The 24090-nt window shown below is 43.0% G+C and overlaps 1 protein-coding gene across 3 annotated transcripts in view; it reads left to right on the forward strand.

The window, feature by feature from the left end:
- The window catches only part of LOC137507692 (uncharacterized), a 342997-nt gene that overhangs the window by 53947 nt on the left and 264960 nt on the right, over nucleotides 1-24090 (forward strand). Inside the window, exon 1 of one of the 3 annotated variants that reach the window (XM_068233699.1) lies at nucleotides 9465-9511. The exons of the other annotated variants lie outside the window; for them this stretch is intronic. Within the exon in view, the coding sequence (XP_068089800.1) occupies nucleotides 9499-9511 (13 nt within the window). The 5' untranslated portion in view covers nucleotides 9465-9498. Of the gene's footprint in view, nucleotides 1-9464; nucleotides 9512-24090 lie in introns of those variants that run through there. 3 annotated transcript variants of the gene reach the window in all.

Consider the following 24090-nt stretch of genomic DNA (forward strand, 5'->3'; position numbering starts at 1 on the left):
CAGGAGTTCAGACGGCAGGCTACTGAATTGGAGATGAGATTTTTGCAGCGGGGATATCCCAAAGGTATAGTTAAGAAGGCCTATCAGAGAGCATTGCATTCCACAAGGGAGTCCTTATTGTATGGTAAAAAAAGAAAAACTGACAATGTGGTGAGAATATGTACTCCATTTAACACCCACTGGAGTGATCTGCGGGCAGTGTTATCAAAACATTGGCCCATCCTGCATACAGACCCAGTTTTAAAGAACTATATCACAGACAGGCCGTCTTTAACAGCTAAGAGGGCTCCTAATTTAAAAGACCGTTTGTGTAGGAGCCACTTTCAGAGGTCTCCCAACAGAGGTCATGGAGTAACAGGCAGTTATCCCTGTGGCCGCTGTAGCATCTGCCCGCTCATGATACCTACAAGAGAGGTTTGCAGCCCGAGGACCAACAAAATGCACCAAGTTAGAGAATTTATAAACTGCCAAACGGAGGCAGTGGTGTATTTGCTTAGGTGTCCCTGTAATTTGTTTTATGTTGGACAAACCAAGAACAAACTTAAGACTAGGATACAAAAGCACCTCTCGACCATTCGTTTGGCTGAGAGAGATGCTGCAGAGGGGAAAATGTTGACATCGGTTGCGGACCATGCATTAAGAGTCCATGCGGGCTCTACTGTGGGATGGACTGTTTGTGGCCTAAAACGTGTCATTTTGTCTTCTAGGGGCGGTAATGTGGTGGCCTCCCTACTGAGACAGGAAACCAAATGGATTTATGACCTGGGGTCCAGATGAGGACTTCTCTTTTGTGGGATTTTTACACTGAGTGCCAATTGATGTTTTTGTGTGGGGGGAGGGGGACCCATGGTGAGGGGGCCCTCTTCCTTCCCCTTGTCCCTTATGTTGTTTGTGTCACCTGCTTGTGCATGGGGAGTACATGTGTTTGATATCTCACTCATGGCCTCTGTATTGTTGTCTGAGTAGAGGATTTGTGAGTAGTCCTCCTAATGTGTGTTACCACATTTGTGGCGGTTTCTTTTGATTCAGGCCCCTGTGGTCTTGATGTAATTTGATGTCTTTAATAATATTGTTTTATCAAAGGATTGGTGAGTATTCCTCAATAGCATATTTTGTTACATCTGCTGTGATCTGTTTCCAATCGTTTGGTGTGGCTTGACGTGATTTTGTGTCAACTTGATGGTTATACATATGTGGTTCCAGAGATGATTGTAATTTTTTGATGATAACTTTTTGATATTTATTTTCAGTTGTCTATATGGGACTTTGCTGAATACACAGCGCAGTGACAAGCATCAGAATGTACAACATACCGTCTTCTCCTATAAATGGACTGTTCCTGACCCTTGTGACCCCTTCCTGATTTTATTGGCTTTTTGTAATTGCCCACAAGATTGTGGGAAAATGTCTACTATGGTTCTTGCTTTAATTAGCTTCCCCTTTTGTTAACTTTAATAGTTGACCACATGGTGGCGACATTGTTCTAATTTGTTGATGTATCTGATTGAAAATGGGAAAGTACATATTTAACATTACTAACATGTTTGAATGTTTATATATAGATTGTGCCTTTATCTATCTCTGAGTCTTTCCTCATTCTATATTTACTTCGGCTTCTTTAGCCGTGTTTACCTGATCTAGGTTCACATTTTCACCCCGGCAAACTACATTTCCCAGAACCCTTAGAGGCAGGGAAGGGAAGTGAGGTGGCGCTGTCAAGCGCCGCTGACGCTTCCCTGTTGTGCGCGGCCGCGCACATGACGTATCGATAGGCACGCCCCCCTGCCCGCTTAGGTTCACCTATTTAATTTGCCGAGGACGCCATTTGAATTTTAAGCCCAGTGGAAGCTGCTGTATTTGGATAGCGGCGAATCGCGACGGCGGTTTTGGACGCCATGACCCTCTTTCTCCACTAAGATCTTTGCGGTAGGTCTCAGCTCTACTTCATGGTGGGATGCGTTTATCCCTTTGCACGACACACCTTATCTTGCACCCTTCTGACGTTTGCACGCCAGTCTGACTTGCACATCGCACTTTATATATATTTTTTCTTCTATTTTCATTCACTGTTCAGATTCTTGCAGTTTCTTTGTATTGTTTGCACTATAGCACTTTCTGCACCATTTATTGTTGGCTGATACCTCTACCTATTAGGATGTGATATGTCATAGTTGCTATTTCTATGAGACTGGGGAGGCGTAATTTATGGTTTTCTCCCATTGATCTTTATTTATTTTATTGTGGAGTTATCTATTAGAGGTTGTTATTGTTTTTGTATTACACATTAACTATTTATTACTTATATGTACATGGCTGCCAATATGTGTGTTTTTAGGTGTTTTTATTGTTTTTGTGAATAAAGATCATTATCATTGATTATTGGTTTGGAGTGGTGCGGTGATTTAGGGAACTACTGTTCTTGTTCTCTTGTCTAATCATATATTAGTTCCTTTCTGCACACTCTATAGAACTTAATAGTATAACTACATTGATTGGTAGATGGTGCTTGCCCTTTTTGTGTTGTTCTCGAATTTGCATTGTGACCGTCTTTTGGTCTTTTTCAGGGCTACAGCACATCCCATGATTGGCTCATCTTTTTGTTTCTGTTCTTTCATTCATTAATGAAGTGGCCTTTGTTGTCGCCCTGAATCAACTATGGAAGCATTGAACCGCTTGGAGAGGGGTTGGAATTCCCAACTGGAGGAAATTTTCGGTGGTAATAGTGGTAGGGAGGATTTGAGATATCCTCCGGATTTCAGGAAACTTTGTAGTGACATCAAGAGTGCCCATGCCGAGTATGTGAGACTTTGGTGGAATGCACATAGTCTTGAGAATTATAAAAGGGAAGGTATCTTTCCCAGAGGTCTAAGAGTTCAGATATTCCCCTCTTGGGAGGTTAATGAACAGGAAAAACAAGACTGGGAATTGGGTCTTGGAAAATGTTCTATTATTATTATAGACATGTTACTTAAACATGATAAAGAATTACTGCCCAAATTGAAAGAAAAGATTAATAGATTATTAACCCAACTGAATAGATTTGACAGTGTCAGGTTTGTTCAGCCCTTCCTCAACCAATTGAGTAAGGATGTTCAACAGGTGGAAAAAAATACTATTGAGGGCAAGAAGAATAAACTATTGCGTGATAGAAATGACTATACTTCTGGCAAGGCTTTCCGGTGGAAACACCGTGGAAACAGGAGGGGTCAGGGATATGATTACCCTAGACGACCGAGAAAACCCAAGCAACCCAGGAAAGGAAATCCGAGTGGGATCATTACACCAGATATCCCACAATATACGCCCATCTCGGAGTCTAGTACAGATTTTTTGGACACAGAAAGCGAGGCAGAAGGGGCGGCCTCGCTTTTAAGAGAAAGAGGGATAAACAGCCCCGGGGACATCACCAACAAGAGGAGGAAGTTACATGTGAGTCCAGAATAGGGGAGGAGACTAATAAGCTACAGATTATCAACTTAACCCAATACCAACTGACTTCTGCACAAATAGGTGTGTTACAAAAAGGCCTCAATTTTTCGCCTACGAGAAATATGGACATTTTTGAGGTGGTGAAAGATCTTTATCTGTTTTGTCGGAGATTGGCACTTAAACGAATGTATCATCGTGAGGTGGGGGAAGTCGATACAAGAACACAACAGGCCATTGACCTGCTTGATTCCAATGATAGACAGGTCCTTATAGATCTAATGGACCTACTAAATGAAAATGAAAGTGGTGCATCATCGAGTGATAATACTAGTACATCAAGAGGTAGGTTCAGACCACGCTCAACCTTTTTGCCTAATTTGTCGCTCTTCCCTCCTATAAAAATATTTTTTGATTTGGTTGTACAGGATATTGAACATATGAATTTACAGCTACCACAGGTATATAACCTGAGTAAGGAGGAAAATCAAGCTATTAAGGAGCTTACCCAGAGGGATGATTTCATTATCAGGGAGGCGGACAAGGGGGGTAATGTTGTTTTATGGCCAATACAGGATTACATTGAGGAGGTTATGAGACAGCTCAATAATAAAAAATACTATAGACGCTTACCTGGCAATCCAACAGGCGTTTATAAAAATATGTTGAACCTACTTTTAGATGAGGCAAAGGAGAAGGGGATCATCTCCCAAAAAGAGAGATTGTTTTTGACTACAAATGAACCGGTGATACCAACTTTTTATTTGCTACCTAAGGTGCATAAAGATTTGAACCATCCCCCGGGCCGTCCAATAGTCTCGGGTATTGGAAGTCTCATTGAAAAAAGTTGTAGCTTCATTGACTTTTTTCTCCAGGAACATGTAATAACATTGGACTCATATATACGTGACTCTCTAGATCTGATTACAAAATTGAATCACGTCTCTGTTCCCTCAGGTACCTTGTTCATTACATTGGACGTAGAATCGCTCTACACAAACATCCAGCATGAGGACGCTTGTCGGGCTGTGCAATATTTTCTATCTATGACAACTACAGGTAGGGTGGAGTTCAATATGTTCTTGATTGACCTTTTGGGTTTCATATTGTCCCACAACTTTTTTACATTTGATGGTCAATTTTACTTACAGACGCATGGTGTGTCTATGGGCGCCAAGTGTGCTCCTGCCATAGCCAATTTATTTTTGGGGTGGTGGGAGAGAGAGATGGTCTGGGGTCCTACCCTGGAACGGTACCACCCCCATTTGTTGGGGTGGTACCGTTTTATAGATGACATACTGATTTTGTGGGAGGGCCCTGAAGTCCTGGCGAGAGAATTTGTTTCTAGATTGGGAAACAATGATAAGAACATTGTGTTGACTTCACACTACTCAAAAGATTCAGTTGATTTTTTAGATTTACATCTTTATTTTACAGAAACCGGACAGATTGGGAGCACTTTATTTCGAAAATCAACTGCTGTAAATAGTTTACTCCATTATGGTTCCTTTCATACCTCACAACTTAAAAACAACATCCCGACGGGTCAATTTTTACGACTGCGAAGGAATTGTTCAGACGATCAGGAGTTCAGACGGCAGGCTACTGAATTGGAGACGAGATTTTTGCAGCGGGGATATCCCAAAGGTATAGTTAAGAAGGCCTATCAGAGAGCATTGCATTCCACAAGGGAGTCCTTATTGTATGGTAAAAAAAGAAAAACTGACAATGTGGTGAGAATATGTACTCCATTTAACACCCACTGGAGTGATCTGCGGGCAGTGTTATCAAAACATTGGCCCATCCTGCATACAGACCCAGTTTTAAAGAACTATATCACAGACAGGCCGTCTTTAACAGCTAAGAGGGCTCCTAATTTAAAAGACCGTTTGTGTAGGAGCCACTTTCAGAGGTCTCCCAACAGAGGTCATGGAGTAACAGGCAGTTATCCCTGTGGCCGCTGTAGCATCTGCCCGCTCATGATACCTACAAGAGAGGTTTGCAGCCCGAGGACCAACAAAATGCACCAAGTTAGAGAATTTATAAACTGCCAAACGGAGGCAGTGGTGTATTTGCTTAGGTGTCCCTGTAATTTGTTTTATGTTGGACAAACCAAGAACAAACTTAAGACTAGGATACAAAAGCACCTCTCGACCATTCGTTTGGCTGAGAGAGATGCTGCAGAGGGGAAAATGTTGACATCGGTTGCGGACCATGCATTAAGAGTCCATGCGGGCTCTACTGTGGGATGGACTGTTTGTGGCCTAAAACGTGTCATTTTGTCTTCTAGGGGCGGTAATGTGGTGGCCTCCCTACTGAGACAGGAAACCAAATGGATTTATGACCTGGGGTCCAGATCACCGGTGGGTCTAAATGAGGACTTCTCTTTTGTGGGATTTTTACACTGAGTGCCAATTGATGTTTTTGTGTGGGGGGAGGGGGACCCATGGTGAGGGGGCCCTCTTCCTTCCCCTTGTCCCTTATGTTGTTTGTGTCACCTGCTTGTGCATGGGGAGTACATGTGTTTGATATCTCACTCATGGCCTCTGTATTGTTGTCTGAGTAGAGGATTTGTGAGTAGTCCTCCTAATGTGTGTTACCACATTTGTGGCGGTTTCTTTTGATTCAGGCCCCTGTGGTCTTGATGTAATTTGATGTCTTTAATAATATTGTTTTATCAAAGGATTGGTGAGTATTCCTCAATAGCATATTTTGTTACATCTGCTGTGATCTGTTTCCAATCGTTTGGTGTGGCTTGACGTGATTTTGTGTCAACTTGATGGTTATACATATGTGGTTCCAGAGATGATTGTAATTTTTTGATGATAACTTTTTGATATTTATTTTCAGTTGTCTATATGGGACTTTGCTGAATACACAGCGCAGTGACAAGCATCAGAATGTACAACATACCGTCTTCTCCTATAAATGGACTGTTCCTGACCCTTGTGACCCCTTCCTGATTTTATTGGCTTTTTGTAATTGCCCACAAGATTGTGGGAAAATGTCTACTATGGTTCTTGCTTTAATTAGCTTCCCCTTTTGTTAACTTTAATAGTTGACCACATGGTGGCGACATTGTTCTAATTTGTTGATGTATCTGATTGAAAATGGGAAAGTACATATTTAACATTACTAACATGTTTGAATGTTTATATATAGATTGTGCCTTTATCTATCTCTGAGTCTTTCCTCATTCTATATTTACTTCGGCTTCTTTAGCCGTGTTTACCTGATCTAGGTTCACATTTTCACCCCGGCAAACTACATTTCCCAGAACCCTTAGAGGCAGGGAAGGGAAGTGAGGTGGCGCTGTCAAGCGCCGCTGACGCTTCCCTGTTGTGCGCGGCCGCGCACATGACGTATCGATAGGCACGCCCCCCTGCCCGCTTAGGTTCACCTATTTAATTTGCCGAGGACGCCATTTGAATTTTAAGCCCAGTGGAAGCTGCTGTATTTGGATAGCGGCGAATCGCGACGGCGGTTTTGGACGCCATGACCCTCTTTCTCCACTAAGATCTTTGCGGTAGGTCTCAGCTCTACTTCATGGTGGGATGCGTTTATCCCTTTGCACGACACACCTTATCTTGCACCCTTCTGACGTTTGCACGCCAGTCTGACTTGCACATCGCACTTTATATATATTTTTTCTTCTATTTTCATTCACTGTTCAGATTCTTGCAGTTTCTTTGTATTGTTTGCACTATAGCACTTTCTGCACCATTTATTGTTGGCTGATACCTCTACCTATTAGGATGTGATATGTCATAGTTGCTATTTCTATGAGACTGGGGAGGCGTAATTTATGGTTTTCTCCCATTGATCTTTATTTATTTTATTGTGGAGTTATCTATTAGAGGTTGTTATTGTTTTTGTATTACACATTAACTATTTATTACTTATATGTACATGGCTGCCAATATGTGTGTTTTTAGGTGTTTTTATTGTTTTTGTGAATAAAGATCATTATCATTGATTATTGGTTTGGAGTGGTGCGGTGATTTAGGGAACTACTGTTCTTGTTCTCTTGTCTAATCATATATTAGTTCCTTTCTGCACACTCTATAGAACTTAATAGTATAACTACATTGATTGGTAGATGGTGCTTGCCCTTTTTGTGTTGTTCTCGAATTTGCATTGTGACCGTCTTTTGGTCTTTTTCAGGGCTACAGCACATCCCATGATTGGCTCATCTTTTTGTTTCTGTTCTTTCATTCATTAATGAAGTGGCCTTTGTTGTCGCCCTGAATCAACTATGGAAGCATTGAACCGCTTGGAGAGGGGTTGGAATTCCCAACTGGAGGAAATTTTCGGTGGTAATAGTGGTAGGGAGGATTTGAGATATCCTCCGGATTTCAGGAAACTTTGTAGTGACATCAAGAGTGCCCATGCCGAGTATGTGAGACTTTGGTGGAATGCACATAGTCTTGAGAATTATAAAAGGGAAGGTATCTTTCCCAGAGGTCTAAGAGTTCAGATATTCCCCTCTTGGGAGGTTAATGAACAGGAAAAACAAGACTGGGAATTGGGTCTTGGAAAATGTTCTATTATTATTATAGACATGTTACTTAAACATGATAAAGAATTACTGCCCAAATTGAAAGAAAAGATTAATAGATTATTAACCCAACTGAATAGATTTGACAGTGTCAGGTTTGTTCAGCCCTTCCTCAACCAATTGAGTAAGGATGTTCAACAGGTGGAAAAAAATACTATTGAGGGCAAGAAGAATAAACTATTGCGTGATAGAAATGACTATACTTCTGGCAAGGCTTTCCGGTGGAAACACCGTGGAAACAGGAGGGGTCAGGGATATGATTACCCTAGACGACCGAGAAAACCCAAGCAACCCAGGAAAGGAAATCCGAGTGGGATCATTACACCAGATATCCCACAATATACGCCCATCTCGGAGTCTAGTACAGATTTTTTGGACACAGAAAGCGAGGCAGAAGGGGCGGCCTCGCTTTTAAGAGAAAGAGGGATAAACAGCCCCGGGGACATCACCAACAAGAGGAGGAAGTTACATGTGAGTCCAGAATAGGGGAGGAGACTAATAAGCTACAGATTATCAACTTAACCCAATACCAACTGACTTCTGCACAAATAGGTGTGTTACAAAAAGGCCTCAATTTTTCGCCTACGAGAAATATGGACATTTTTGAGGTGGTGAAAGATCTTTATCTGTTTTGTCGGAGATTGGCACTTAAACGAATGTATCATCGTGAGGTGGGGGAAGTCGATACAAGAACACAACAGGCCATTGACCTGCTTGATTCCAATGATAGACAGGTCCTTATAGATCTAATGGACCTACTAAATGAAAATGAAAGTGGTGCATCATCGAGTGATAATACTAGTACATCAAGAGGTAGGTTCAGACCACGCTCAACCTTTTTGCCTAATTTGTCGCTCTTCCCTCCTATAAAAATATTTTTTGATTTGGTTGTACAGGATATTGAACATATGAATTTACAGCTACCACAGGTATATAACCTGAGTAAGGAGGAAAATCAAGCTATTAAGGAGCTTACCCAGAGGGATGATTTCATTATCAGGGAGGCGGACAAGGGGGGTAATGTTGTTTTATGGCCAATACAGGATTACATTGAGGAGGTTATGAGACAGCTCAATAATAAAAAATACTATAGACGCTTACCTGGCAATCCAACAGGCGTTTATAAAAATATGTTGAACCTACTTTTAGATGAGGCAAAGGAGAAGGGGATCATCTCCCAAAAAGAGAGATTGTTTTTGACTACAAATGAACCGGTGATACCAACTTTTTATTTGCTACCTAAGGTGCATAAAGATTTGAACCATCCCCCGGGCCGTCCAATAGTCTCGGGTATTGGAAGTCTCATTGAAAAAAGTTGTAGCTTCATTGACTTTTTTCTCCAGGAACATGTAATAACATTGGACTCATATATACGTGACTCTCTAGATCTGATTACAAAATTGAATCACGTCTCTGTTCCCTCAGGTACCTTGTTCATTACATTGGACGTAGAATCGCTCTACACAAACATCCAGCATGAGGACGCTTGTCGGGCTGTGCAATATTTTCTATCTATGACAACTACAGGTAGGGTGGAGTTCAATATGTTCTTGATTGACCTTTTGGGTTTCATATTGTCCCACAACTTTTTTACATTTGATGGTCAATTTTACTTACAGACGCATGGTGTGTCTATGGGCGCCAAGTGTGCTCCTGCCATAGCCAATTTATTTTTGGGGTGGTGGGAGAGAGAGATGGTCTGGGGTCCTACCCTGGAACGGTACCACCCCCATTTGTTGGGGTGGTACCGTTTTATAGATGACATACTGATTTTGTGGGAGGGCCCTGAAGTCCTGGCGAGAGAATTTGTTTCTAGATTGGGAAACAATGATAAGAACATTGTGTTGACTTCACACTACTCAAAAGATTCAGTTGATTTTTTAGATTTACATCTTTATTTTACAGAAACCGGACAGATTGGGAGCACTTTATTTCGAAAATCAACTGCTGTAAATAGTTTACTCCATTATGGTTCCTTTCATACCTCACAACTTAAAAACAACATCCCGACGGGTCAATTTTTACGACTGCGAAGGAATTGTTCAGACGATCAGGAGTTCAGACGGCAGGCTACTGAATTGGAGACGAGATTTTTGCAGCGGGGATATCCCAAAGGTATAGTTAAGAAGGCCTATCAGAGAGCATTGCATTCCACAAGGGAGTCCTTATTGTATGGTAAAAAAAGAAAAACTGACAATGTGGTGAGAATATGTACTCCATTTAACACCCACTGGAGTGATCTGCGGGCAGTGTTATCAAAACATTGGCCCATCCTGCATACAGACCCAGTTTTAAAGAACTATATCACAGACAGGCCGTCTTTAACAGCTAAGAGGGCTCCTAATTTAAAAGACCGTTTGTGTAGGAGCCACTTTCAGAGGTCTCCCAACAGAGGTCATGGAGTAACAGGCAGTTATCCCTGTGGCCGCTGTAGCATCTGCCCGCTCATGATACCTACAAGAGAGGTTTGCAGCCCGAGGACCAACAAAATGCACCAAGTTAGAGAATTTATAAACTGCCAAACGGAGGCAGTGGTGTATTTGCTTAGGTGTCCCTGTAATTTGTTTTATGTTGGACAAACCAAGAACAAACTTAAGACTAGGATACAAAAGCACCTCTCGACCATTCGTTTGGCTGAGAGAGATGCTGCAGAGGGGAAAATGTTGACATCGGTTGCGGACCATGCATTAAGAGTCCATGCGGGCTCTACTGTGGGATGGACTGTTTGTGGCCTAAAACGTGTCATTTTGTCTTCTAGGGGCGGTAATGTGGTGGCCTCCCTACTGAGACAGGAAACCAAATGGATTTATGACCTGGGGTCCAGATCACCGGTGGGTCTAAATGAGGACTTCTCTTTTGTGGGATTTTTACACTGAGTGCCAATTGATGTTTTTGTGTGGGGGGAGGGGGACCCATGGTGAGGGGGCCCTCTTCCTTCCCCTTGTCCCTTATGTTGTTTGTGTCACCTGCTTGTGCATGGGGAGTACATGTGTTTGATATCTCACTCATGGCCTCTGTATTGTTGTCTGAGTAGAGGATTTGTGAGTAGTCCTCCTAATGTGTGTTACCACATTTGTGGCGGTTTCTTTTGATTCAGGCCCCTGTGGTCTTGATGTAATTTGATGTCTTTAATAATATTGTTTTATCAAAGGATTGGTGAGTATTCCTCAATAGCATATTTTGTTACATCTGCTGTGATCTGTTTCCAATCGTTTGGTGTGGCTTGACGTGATTTTGTGTCAACTTGATGGTTATACATATGTGGTTCCAGAGATGATTGTAATTTTTTGATGATAACTTTTTGATATTTATTTTCAGTTGTCTATATGGGACTTTGCTGAATACACAGCGCAGTGACAAGCATCAGAATGTACAACATACCGTCTTCTCCTATAAATGGACTGTTCCTGACCCTTGTGACCCCTTCCTGATTTTATTGGCTTTTTGTAATTGCCCACAAGATTGTGGGAAAATGTCTACTATGGTTCTTGCTTTAATTAGCTTCCCCTTTTGTTAACTTTAATAGTTGACCACATGGTGGCGACATTGTTCTAATTTGTTGATGTATCTGATTGAAAATGGGAAAGTACATATTTAACATTACTAACATGTTTGAATGTTTATATATAGATTGTGCCTTTATCTATCTCTGAGTCTTTCCTCATTCTATATTTACTTCGGCTTCTTTAGCCGTGTTTACCTGATCTAGGTTCACATTTTCACCCCGGCAAACTACATTTCCCAGAACCCTTAGAGGCAGGGAAGGGAAGTGAGGTGGCGCTGTCAAGCGCCGCTGACGCTTCCCTGTTGTGCGCGGCCGCGCACATGACGTATCGATAGGCACGCCCCCCTGCCCGCTTAGGTTCACCTATTTAATTTGCCGAGGACGCCATTTGAATTTTAAGCCCAGTGGAAGCTGCTGTATTTGGATAGCGGCGAATCGCGACGGCGGTTTTGGACGCCATGACCCTCTTTCTCCACTAAGATCTTTGCGGTAGGTCTCAGCTCTACTTCATGGTGGGATGCGTTTATCCCTTTGCACGACACACCTTATCTTGCACCCTTCTGACGTTTGCACGCCAGTCTGACTTGCACATCGCACTTTATATATATTTTTTCTTCTATTTTCATTCACTGTTCAGATTCTTGCAGTTTCTTTGTATTGTTTGCACTATAGCACTTTCTGCACCATTTATTGTTGGCTGATACCTCTACCTATTAGGATGTGATATGTCATAGTTGCTATTTCTATGAGACTGGGGAGGCGTAATTTATGGTTTTCTCCCATTGATCTTTATTTATTTTATTGTGGAGTTATCTATTAGAGGTTGTTATTGTTTTTGTATTACACATTAACTATTTATTACTTATATGTACATGGCTGCCAATATGTGTGTTTTTAGGTGTTTTTATTGTTTTTGTGAATAAAGATCATTATCATTGATTATTGGTTTGGAGTGGTGCGGTGATTTAGGGAACTACTGTTCTTGTTCTCTTGTCTAATCATATATTAGTTCCTTTCTGCACACTCTATAGAACTTAATAGTATAACTACATTGATTGGTAGATGGTGCTTGCCCTTTTTGTGTTGTTCTCGTTAGTGAGAGCTGACACCACAGAAGAAAATCCTTTGATACATTTTCTGTAATAATTGGCAAAGCCAAGAAATCTCTGGAGTGCCTTCAGCCCCATGGGCTGTGGCCACTCCAAGATGGCAGCTACCTTTTTGGGGTCCATGGAGAGTCCTGAGGTTGAAATGATATACCCCAAGAAAGGAACCTCCGACACTTCAAAAATACATTTCTCAATCTTTGCATATAAAGAATTCTGTCTCAATTTTTTCAGGACAAACTTCGCATGCTCCCTGTGTTTTGCTAGACTGGGTGAGAAAATCAGTATGTGGTCTAGATATACCAATACGAATCGCCCCAGGAACTCTCGGAAAATCCCGTCGACCAACTCCTGAAAGACGGCAGCAGCGTTACACAGCCCGAAGGGCATAACAAGGTACTCGTAGTGCCCGTCTGGTGTGTTAAACGCCGTCTTCCATTCGCCACCCTCCCTTATGCGTACCAGGTCACATGCCCCTCTTAGATCAAGTTTAGAAAAGACACAGGCATCAGTAACCTGGGAGAACAAGTCGTCAATTAACGGGAGTGGGTAATGATTCTTTATGGTAATTTTATTCAATTCTCGATAATCTATGCAGGGGCGAAGCCCACCGTCTTTTTTCTGAACAAAAAAGAACCCTGCTCCGGCCGGAGACTTAGAGGGACGGATGAAACCTTTGGCGAGGTTTTCCTTAATGTAGTCCTGCATAGCGAGTTTCTCAGGAGCGGACAAATTATACAAATGACCTCTAGGGGGCATACAAGCAGGCCTTAACTCAATGGGGCAGTCAAAACTTCTATGTGGAGGAAGTTTGTCCGCCGACTTAGGACAAAATACATCAGCAAATTCCCCATATTGTGCAGGTAACCCTTCCACCTGAATCCTGGTGGTGCAAACAGCAACTTGCTCCATACAATGATGATGACAAAAGGAGGACCAGCTTAGCAACTGGCCGGAATTCCAATCTATCTGAGGAGAATGCTTTTGCAGCCACGGCATTCCAAGGATTAAGAAACAGTCTAATAAAGCAAACTGTCCCCATCTAGACGATACTGCCCACCGTCTAAACTCTGCAGCATAGGTCTCAGCGGTGTTATGTCCCTGCCTAAGATTTTTAAGTTTTCTCTCAGCAGTGACTGCGATATCTGGGTCATTGTATAAAAAATTCTGAACTGATGTCAATGTTTCATGACCGGTAGGAAGACTATATGCCCATGTCTGTAAATCCCCTGATAAAAGTGTTTTAATGAAGGTTACCCTCTGACTCTCAGTCCCTGATGAAACAGATCTCATCTCAAAGTAAGAAAGGCAGCGGTTTCTGAAATTCTAAAAATCAAATTTGTGCCCTGAAAACTTTCCCGGCAGAGGCATTCTAGGCTCTATAACTGAAGGGGACTGCACTGGTACTGTCACAGTCTGGAGGGTCTAAACCACCCCAGACAGCTGGGTGATCTGAATCTGTTGGGTATTGACCAATACGGTTAAATTGTTCACCGCTGTGGTCAAGGCCTCAACCTGGTTACACAGTGCGTCCATAGACATTTTGGTCTGCTGTTCTGTAAGGATTTGTGTCAGCAAGAAACAGAATTCTGATTATTAGGCGATCTGCAGTATCACCTATAATGCAGATATATACCTGATTATATGGTGATCTGCAGAATCACCTATAATGCAAGTATATCAGGCAGCTGATGTGACAGCAAATAGCAAGTATAGTGATTGGTGCAACAGTAGAACTGATAGGTTTAGCTATACCTCACCAGAGGAGATGGTGGGTACTAACAGTTCAGCGCCTCTCACCAGAGTCAAGGGCCCTTTGGTGAGAGTAGAGTGGTCAGGCAAATCGGATTGGCAACAGACAGACAGATGCAGTACAAAATCGGAAGGCAGAGACAGGAAGGTTTAAACAAGCAGAGTCGGCAGCAAGATCAGATGGGTAAAGGTACAGAAACACTTAGGCCTCGATTCATAAAGCATTACCTCATGCGGTAATGCTGAAAACAGCAGACTTTACCAACCACTTAGCAAAATGTCAATTCATAAAGGCTGTTACCGCATGAAAAGCTGACATTGCCGACCAGGGAGCTAAATTACAGACTTGGCTGCAGCTACCGACAACACATGTCAGTAAATTGTCAGCAAATGTCAATTCATAAAGCCTTCAACATGCGGTAAGCCTGGCGGTAGTTACCGACACCTCTAGTGAGGTCTTAACAAGTTACCGACACCTCTGACAGCTCTGATTAATGCAAAGTGCAGAGATCCGAAAGTCTGTTTGATTCATCTGTGGAGAGAGCCAGAAAGCTCTCTGTGTGAATCATTTCAGCAGGCAGGGAAAGACTGTGTGACTCATCTGTCTGAGTCATCAGTGGAAAGAGCCGGCTGTGTGAGTAATTTCTGCAGGCAGGGAAAGACTGTGTGACTCATCTGTCTGAGAGCCAGAGAGAGCCATCTGTGTGATTCATTTCTGCAGAGCAAAGAGGGAATCGGGACACTGCTCTACTCTACCGCTCAATGGGCTGCGGTAATTTACCGACCTCCAAGGGCAGCTGGGGAAATCTTTATGAATTAGCACACAGACCGGGAAAATACCGAGTGCGGTATTTTCCCGACAAGATTTTTGTTATCGCACTGCTGTTTATGAATCGAGGCCCTAGTAGAAGAATGGTCAGAACGAGCCAGAGTCATGCACAGATAATAACACAATAATGAATAATCTTTATAGCTATCAAACAATTCCTATCTTGTGTGAAATCCCCGGTTTCCTCCCAGATCAAAGCACACCGGAATTATCTATGGTCTGAGCGCTAACACCAAGTATTCGCAACAGCAGACAAGTTGCGAGTGATTCAGCTCGGCTTATGAAGCCGAGGAGACCCCTTCGTCACGCCTACTCCTCTTCAGCCAATGAGGAGCGGCGAGTGTCTCCTCTGACATCAGCCGACCGGCCGGTCAGCTGACGCGCATCCTCCCCGCATAAACGTCCTGTCTGTGCGCGCGTGCGCGCACGCGATAAGGCGACCTTATGTGCAGCTGACAAACTCGTCCTCGGCGTGCTAGACGCCCGAGGCACGGATGGATTGCTAGGCAGAGAGCTGGAGGCAGCTGCGGTGGTAGCGCTGTTCACCGCAGCTGCTTCTCCAACGTTTGTTACAGTTATATGGAGAGGAAAGGCTCTGGATCATATAGGGCCTTCCTGGTCCTCTCATTTTGTCCTAGTTCCAGCACTGTCACCCCCATTGCAGTTATTCAACTAACTAGTCGAATACGCCTTTGGGGACCCTCAGAAGGCTTTCGGAAGCACTTGTGGCCTCAAGTGCTTCTGAAGCCTTCCCGAGAGCCCCATGAGGCAGCAAATTTGAACAGGGGACAGCACTGGAACAAGGACACCATGAGAAGAAAAATTTTATAGAATTGCTTCACATTTACTTTAAAGGTCCTAATAATAAACTATACAAAAAGTTAGGCTGGGCACAGATTCAGATACAGACACTAGTCTCCATTAGTAACTACTGTAAGTTTTGTTAGTGCTCCTTACCTGACCCATGTTTAAGTCATCTTCAGGAAGATAAGGGAAGAAATGTTTTAATACATATATTCATGTTTGCTAGCATTGCCTCACCAAACTTGAATTACAAAATGGGAAGTTTGGAATAATATTATATGTGTATTTTTGTTCACACGTACCTGCTAAATACATTACACAGTTGCTTAGAAACAGAAACTGAAAATATAAAGTCAAAAGACCATCAAGTTGCAGATGTAGCCACCAGGGAGAAACAAAACCTTCCCGAAATCATGGATGGCAGTAAGATTAATTCTATTGGTATATCAGTCCAATAAAGATGTCAGCTACTATAATTATAGCAACAGAACCATTTTCTTAAAGGGAACCCATTAAAAACTAGTCTGCAGTGATGCTAATTTTTAGTAGATTGTTTAAAGCAGATCTGAACTCAGAACGTCTTCTCTGTTCTGAAAGATATACAACAGGATAATAACTTTTGAAGAGACACTAAAGCGAAAACAAAATTATGATATAATGATTTGTATGTGTAGTACAGCTAAGAAATAAAACATTAGGAGCAGAGACATAAGTCTAATATTGTTTCCAGTACAGGAAGAGTTAAGAAACTCCAGTTGTTATCTATGCAAAAGAGCTTTTGAGCTTCATGACTTTCAAAGTTGCCAAGAGCTCTGTCTTCTGAAGCTTATTATCTCAACTGTCAGTCACTGTTTTTTTTATCTCTGCAGAAGACAGTTCAAAAGTTCACCGGCCTGCTCTGCAAAATCACTTAGAATGCTGAGTAGTGTGTAAACTGCAAATATTAGAGACTGATGCAATGTTATAAAAAAACACTATATAACTGAAAACAAAAATATGAGAATATTTTCTTTGCTACTAATGTTCTAGTAATTATTCGTACTACACAACCAATTCATTATATCATAATTTGTATTTCACTTCAGTGTCCCTTTAAACAAAAAACATTTCTTTGTAACAGCTGATACAAATCCTAAAATAAATCTGCAGTATTTCTACCTACTGATTCATGGAAGCAGACATTATTATTATTATTATTATTATTGATTTATAAAGCGCCAACATATTCCGTGGCGCTGTACAAAGTAGGAAACAAACATGGGGTACATAATAATACAGACAATGCTATACACCAAAATACAAGATACATACCGTATTTTCCGGACCATAAGACGCACTTTTTCTCCCCCCAAAATGGGGGGAAAAAGTCAGTGCGTCTTATGGTCCAAATGCTAAAATGTGGGCTAGCTCTAGATGTCCCCCCTGCTAATGATGCCTGATGAGCCCTTCTGCAACAGGTGCCCGATAGTCTCGGAGGCGGGACTCACTGAGCCAATCACTGTACTTGCTGAGTGTCAGTGACCTATCAGAAGTGAGTAGGAGTCGTTCCTTTGCTTGTTAAGGAACTACTCCCACTGACTTCTGATAGGTCACTGACACTCAGCAAGTGCAGTGATTGGCTTCAATGAGGGAGCTGTGGTCCCGCCTCCAAGACCATCGGGATCTGAGCAGTGGCTGGGCAGCCTCGTGTGTGCGTGTGTGCAGATCACCCGGAGAGCTGTGAGTCTTTATGAGCTGCTGTCATTTCTCACTTCAGATCGGAGAGCTGTGAGTTTTTATGAGCTGCTGTTATTTCTCACTTCAGACACAGGCAGATCAGCGTTGTAGTCAGGGGTCGAGTGGTGCGTGGACGCGGGTGAACGGCGTCCACTTACTATTTCCCTGGGGTGGACGCCGTTCACCCTGCCATGTTCGGAGGGGAGCAGCGCAGTGGAAAGAGAGCTGTGAGCAGCGGTGGAGAAGAGGGGCCATTTCCCCCCCCCTCCCCTCACCTTAGGTGCTCTCTTTCCCTCGCTCTCCCCTCCTGAAGTAAAGTGCAGGCATCCGGCAGCGGCAGGACTTACCTCTCCTCGTTCCGGCGTCGGATCTGCGTGCAGCTGCTCTGGTCTGTATCAGACCAGACTTGCGGCACGCAGATCCGGAGATCCGACGACGAGGAGAGGTAAGTCCTGCCGCTGCCGGATGCCTGCACTTTACTTCAGGAGGGGAGAGCGAGGGAAAGAGAGCACCTAAGGTGAGGGGAGGGGGGGGAAATGGCCCCTCTTCTCCACCGCTGCTCACAGCTCTCTTTCCACTGCGCTGCTCCCCTCCGAACATGGCAGGGTGAACGGCGTCCACCCCAGGGAAATAGTAAGTGGACGCCGTTCACCCGCGTCCACGCACCACTCGACCCCTGACTACAACGCTGATCTGCCTGTGTCTGAAGTGAGAAATAACAGCAGCTCATAAAAACTCACAGCTCTCCGATCTGAAGTGAGAAATGACAGCAGCTCATAAAGTCATAAGTCCGCTGCCGGCTGTGCGCACATTACTTCAGGAGGGGAGAGCGAGGAAAGGAGAGCACCCTAAGGTGCTGCTCACAGCTCTCCTTCCACAGCGCTGCTCCCCTCCTGCTTGGGGACACCTATTCTGGGCACATATACCCCTGGCTACATATGGGCACATATACCCCTGGCTACATATGGGCACATATACCCCTGCCTACATATACTAGGCACATATACCCCTGCCTACATATACTGGGCACATATACCCCTGGCTACATATGGGCACATATACCCCTGGCTACATATGGGCACATATACCCCTGGCTACATATGGGCACATATACCCCTGGCTACATATGGGCACATATACCCCTGGCTACATATGGGCACATATACCCCTGGCTACATATGGGCACATATACCCCTGCCTACATATACTAGGCACATATACCCCTGCCTACATATACTGGGCACATATACCCCTGGCTACATATGGGCACATATACCCCTGGCTACATATGGGCACATATACCCCTGGCTACATATGGGCACATATACCCCTGGCTACATATGGGCACATATACCCCTGCCTACATATACTGGGCATATATACCCCTGGCTACATATATTGGGCATATATACCCCTGGCTACATATACTGGGCACATATTCCCCCTGGCTGCATATACTGGGCATATATACCCCTGGCTACATATACTGGGCATATATACCCCTGGCTACATATACTGGGCATATATACACCTGGCTACATATACTGGGCATATATACACCTGGCTACATATACTGGGCATATATACCCCTGGCTACATATACTGGGCATATATACCCCTGGCTACATATACTGGGCATATATACCCCCTGACTACATATACTGGGCATATATACCCCTGGCTACATATACTGGGCACATATACCCCCCTGACTACATATAGTGGGCACGTATACCCCTGGCTACATATACTGGGCACGTATACCCCTGGCTACATATACTGGGCACGTATACACCTGGATACATATACTGGGCACGTATACCCCTGGATACATATACTAGGGATATATACCCCTGGCTACATATACTAGGCACATATACCTCTGGCTACATATACTGGGGACTACTATACTCATGGCTACTTATACTGGGGACACCTATAGACCTGGCTACCTATGCTGGGGGTACCTATTTTGGGGGAACTGCTGTCAGATTATCTGCTGTTATGTATTTTGGGGAACAGCTGCCAGATTATGTGTATGTTAGAGGAACAGCTGCTGCCAGATTACGTGTATTTTGGGGAACAGCTGCCAAATTATGTGTATGTTAGGGGAACGACTGCTGCCAGATTATGCGTATTTTGGGGAACTGCTGCCAGATTGTGTATGTTTGGGGGACCACTGCTGCCAGATTATATGTATTTTGGGTGTTACGTGTATTTTGGGTGATCCGCTGCCAGGTTTCGCGTATTTTGGGGAACTGCTTCCAAATTATGTGTATGTTGGGGGGACTGCTGCTGCCACACTGTCTATTTTGGGGGAACCACTTCCATAGTATCTGTATTTTGGATGAACTTCTACCAGATTATGTGTCTTTTTGGTGAAATGCTGTCAGATTACATCTATTTTGGGGGGATACACTACGGCAGAACTCAAACTTCCCTGGCAGACCTTTTACATCACTGCTAAGGTCATGTATATTTGGCCCCACCCATGACCACGCCCACAGTGTGCTTGACCACGCCCACTTTTTGGCGCGCCGATTTTCCGGGTGAGTCCACTCACTTCTTTTTCCAGGACTAGACCCCTGGTTGTAGTGTGTGCGAGTAACCTGATCCTGGCTCACAGCTGGACGTCTCTTGTCTCTGATCTGTGTTTAGAAGCCCTGTGTGTCGTCTCTCAGCCCCAGTCTTCCTACATGTCGGGTGAGCTCACGTGACATGCAGGAAGTAAGAGGGGGCTGAAAGACACACAGGGCTTCTAAACACAGATCAGAGACAAGAGACGTCCATCTGTGAGCCAGGATCAGGTTACTCGCACACACTACAACCCTGATCTGCCTGTGTCTAGTAGTGAGGAATAACAGCAACTCATAAAGATGGACTCTTTCCTCCTGCTTGTGAATCGTTTTAAGTGGCTTATGTGCCTGATAAAAGGTGAAAAGGTTAATGAACCAGGAGGAACTATGCCGGCTGCCCTACTCCTGTAATGAAATGCAAATAATCCCTACAAGCTACAGAGTGTAAAGGGAATCAGAGACACATATTTTGATGTCCTTATGGAACTCAATAGTTAAATGATTAACTATCATTTTGGATGACAGAACACACTGCTGCAGCCAAGCATTCTGCTCTGTGGAGAGGGGAGGGGGATGGTCATGAGGTAACAGTGCTAACTTGTCATTTCACAATCTGTCCTAACAAATCAAAGAACTGCGTAGAAGACAGAAAGTGCGAATGGTAGATGTCTGATGAAAATCATGTGCATGGGGCTTTTTATTTATAACTTACAATTAGCTATGTAGAATGTGCATGTGGCTCAGAAATGGCTTTTGGCATTAACACTGCAGTGCACATGTCCCTAGATCTCAAAACTGGCGAAAAAGCAATGATACAAGCACCGTTTGATTTTGAGCCCCAATTTTAGTTATTTTAACACAAGTTAGGTGATGGTACAACACTACATTAACATCATGAAAGGAATGTGCAAGGAAAGGAGAAACACCAATACACTTGGCACTGCTGTAATGGAATCTTCTTTATTGTTAAACCTCAAGTTGCCAGTAAATGAACATGAAGATATACCTGTCCAATTTGGGCTCATGATTGCTGTAACCACCACATATTGTCCAGGCACCACATACATGTTCAATCAGCCATTGATGTAACAGGGGAAGCTCCACAAGACACCCCTGTACCTTGGAAACACCAAGTTTAGTATATATCTTTTTTTCCTTGTTTTTTGTCCACTAAACTTAGGTGCGTCTTATGGTCCGGAGCGTCTTATGGTCCGAAAAATACGGTAATTAGTGACAAAATACAAAGAATGATACAAAAGCAAATTATAGAATTGGTAATGACAGTGATAAAATTAACATGATGAATAAAATGTATAATGGTTACCAAAACACAAAAGGGGGAGAGAACCCTGCCCTTGCGGGCTTACAATCTAAAGGGAATGGGGGGAAACAAGAGGAAGGGTAGTATGCAGCAAATATATAGAGGCTGTGTGTTTTAGGACACCTAGTAGGAGTGCAATTTGGTCTTAGGACAAAGGGAAGTGGCGTAAGGTAGCGCATATGCTTGTCGGAACAAGTGTGTTTTTAGAGAGCGTTTAAAGGCAACAAAGGTTGGCGAGTGACGGATGTGTTGTGGGAGGGCATTCCAGAGGAGGGGTGAAGCGCGTGCAAAATCTTGTAAGCGTAAATGTGAGGAAGCGATTCTAAAGGAGGACAACAGAAGATCATGTGCCGATCTGAGATTGCGATTGGGTTTGTATCTGGAAATTAGTGAGGATATGTACCGGGGAGAGAGATTGTGGAGAGCTTTGTAGGTTAGGGTTAGGAGTTTGAACTGAATCCTCTGGTTAATTTGCAGCCAGTGAAGAGCTTGACAAAGAGGGTCGGCAGATGAAGATCAAGAAGAAAGATGAATGAGACGAGCAGCTGAGTTCAGTACCGACTGGAGCGGGGCCAGTCTGTTAGAAGGTAGTCCACAGAGTAGTATGTTGCAGTAGTCCAGACGAGAAATTATGAGAGCATGTATTAACATTTTAGTTGTGTCTTGAGTGAGAAAAGGACGGACGCAAGATATATTTTTGAGTTGGAGATGGCAGGAGCTGGTTATGGAGTGAACATGAGGAATAAAAGAGAGAGATGAGTCGAATATTACCCCCAAGCACCGAGCTTTGGGAACTGAAGTTATGGGAGTGTTATTAACATTTATTGTTACTTCAGGCAGGGAGGTGGACAGAGAAGGTGGAAAAATTATTAGTTCAGTTTTACTCATATTAAGTTTTAGGAAGCGAGAGGACATGAAGGAGGATATAGCAGACAAGCAGTCAGGAACACGTTTAAGGAGGGAGTTAAGATCTGGGGCAAAGAGGTACAGTTGTGTATCGTCTGCATAGAGGTGGTATTGAAACCCGAATGAGTTGATTAAATCACCAAGACCGTGCATGTAGATGGAAAAGAGGAGAGGACCAAGGACAGAGCCTTGGGGAACCCCAACAGACAAAGCATGAGGAGAAGATATTTGATCTGAGTAGGAGACTGTGAAGGACCTTCCAGAGAGGTAGGAAGATAACCATGTGAGAGCAAGGCCCTTTATTCCTACATTTGAAAGTATTTGTAGGAGTAAGGTGTGGTCGACAGTATCAAATGCTGATGACAGGTCAAGAAGGATGAGTATGGAAAATTGACCTTTGGATTTAGCTGTAAGAAGGCCATTGGCCACTTTGGTACCATGTTGTTAACAGCCTGTGCTTTCAAATGAGCTTATTTGCCATCTCTGCCATGGCAGTCATGTGACACAGGGGAGAGATCAAATTACAATTTGTGACTAGGCACAAATGAGGGGGAATTAAACAGGCTAAACACTCTAAATACATACAGGGTGCATTTTCTCTATGTTTTTCTTCTGCCCTGTGAAAGAGTTCAGGTCCACTTTAAAGTATCTTGCATAACCACAAATGATCTAAAAACACAAAAATGGCACTGCTCTCTTCAGATTGTGTTACACATTACTTTTTTTACTAGTTTTTAAAAAGCTGTGCAGAATGCGAATAAATATACAATGTGATGACATATCCTGATTTTATATTTGAAGTCAGCAACACATTTCACAATAGTTGTGACAAGAGCAACAATGGACTGGAAAAGTTGTACAAAGCTAACAACATGTAGTGAAATACTGTATCTCACAGCTAAGGAAACCAGGGCTATCTAACTTGTTGTGAGCAGGCTATAATAGGTCTCATTCTGTAAACTGAATAAATGAGCTTTTTGAACCCTTTTGATCGGAAACAAAACTTCTTAAAGTGTCCAGAATTCTTTAAAATAAATCAATGAATACTTTGAGGCACCAAGCCTGAATTTTTCACACCTCTTGGTTCCAAGGATATCTGTAGTATGGAGTGGGGCAGTTTAATTGTTACCTTAGACTGCCTCCTACAAACCTGATAACTTGGGATTTAAACTGTTCAAGAAATTTGTGTCAATTATTAAGATTTAAGTAAGGTAAAAGTTCAAATTAGGAGTTGAGATTTTGTATGTGATAGGACTTATGGTTTATTCTTCACTAATCAAAAACTACTTGATAGCTTTATTTTGAACTCTGCATCTCAGTTCTTTCACTTACAAAATCTCAACTCCTAATTTTTGGACAGTCTGATTCTGATGAATCTATGACTCAACATTACCAAGATCTTAAAATGCGCTTTGAGTCCTATGGGAGAAAAGCGCTTTACAAATGTTATTGTATTATTGTATTAAAACATTCATCCATTTTCCACAGCTCTTTGTTGAAAGAGGCAACATCTGATCCTTTCCTAAACAACAATCTCCTCCTCTGCCAGTTATACACGTGAATAACACGTGTTGTGTTATTCACGTGCATA

The sequence above is a fragment of the Hyperolius riggenbachi genome, chromosome 1 (assembly GCF_040937935.1).
Source record: "Hyperolius riggenbachi isolate aHypRig1 chromosome 1, aHypRig1.pri, whole genome shotgun sequence".
NCBI lineage: Eukaryota > Metazoa > Chordata > Amphibia > Anura > Hyperoliidae > Hyperolius > Hyperolius riggenbachi.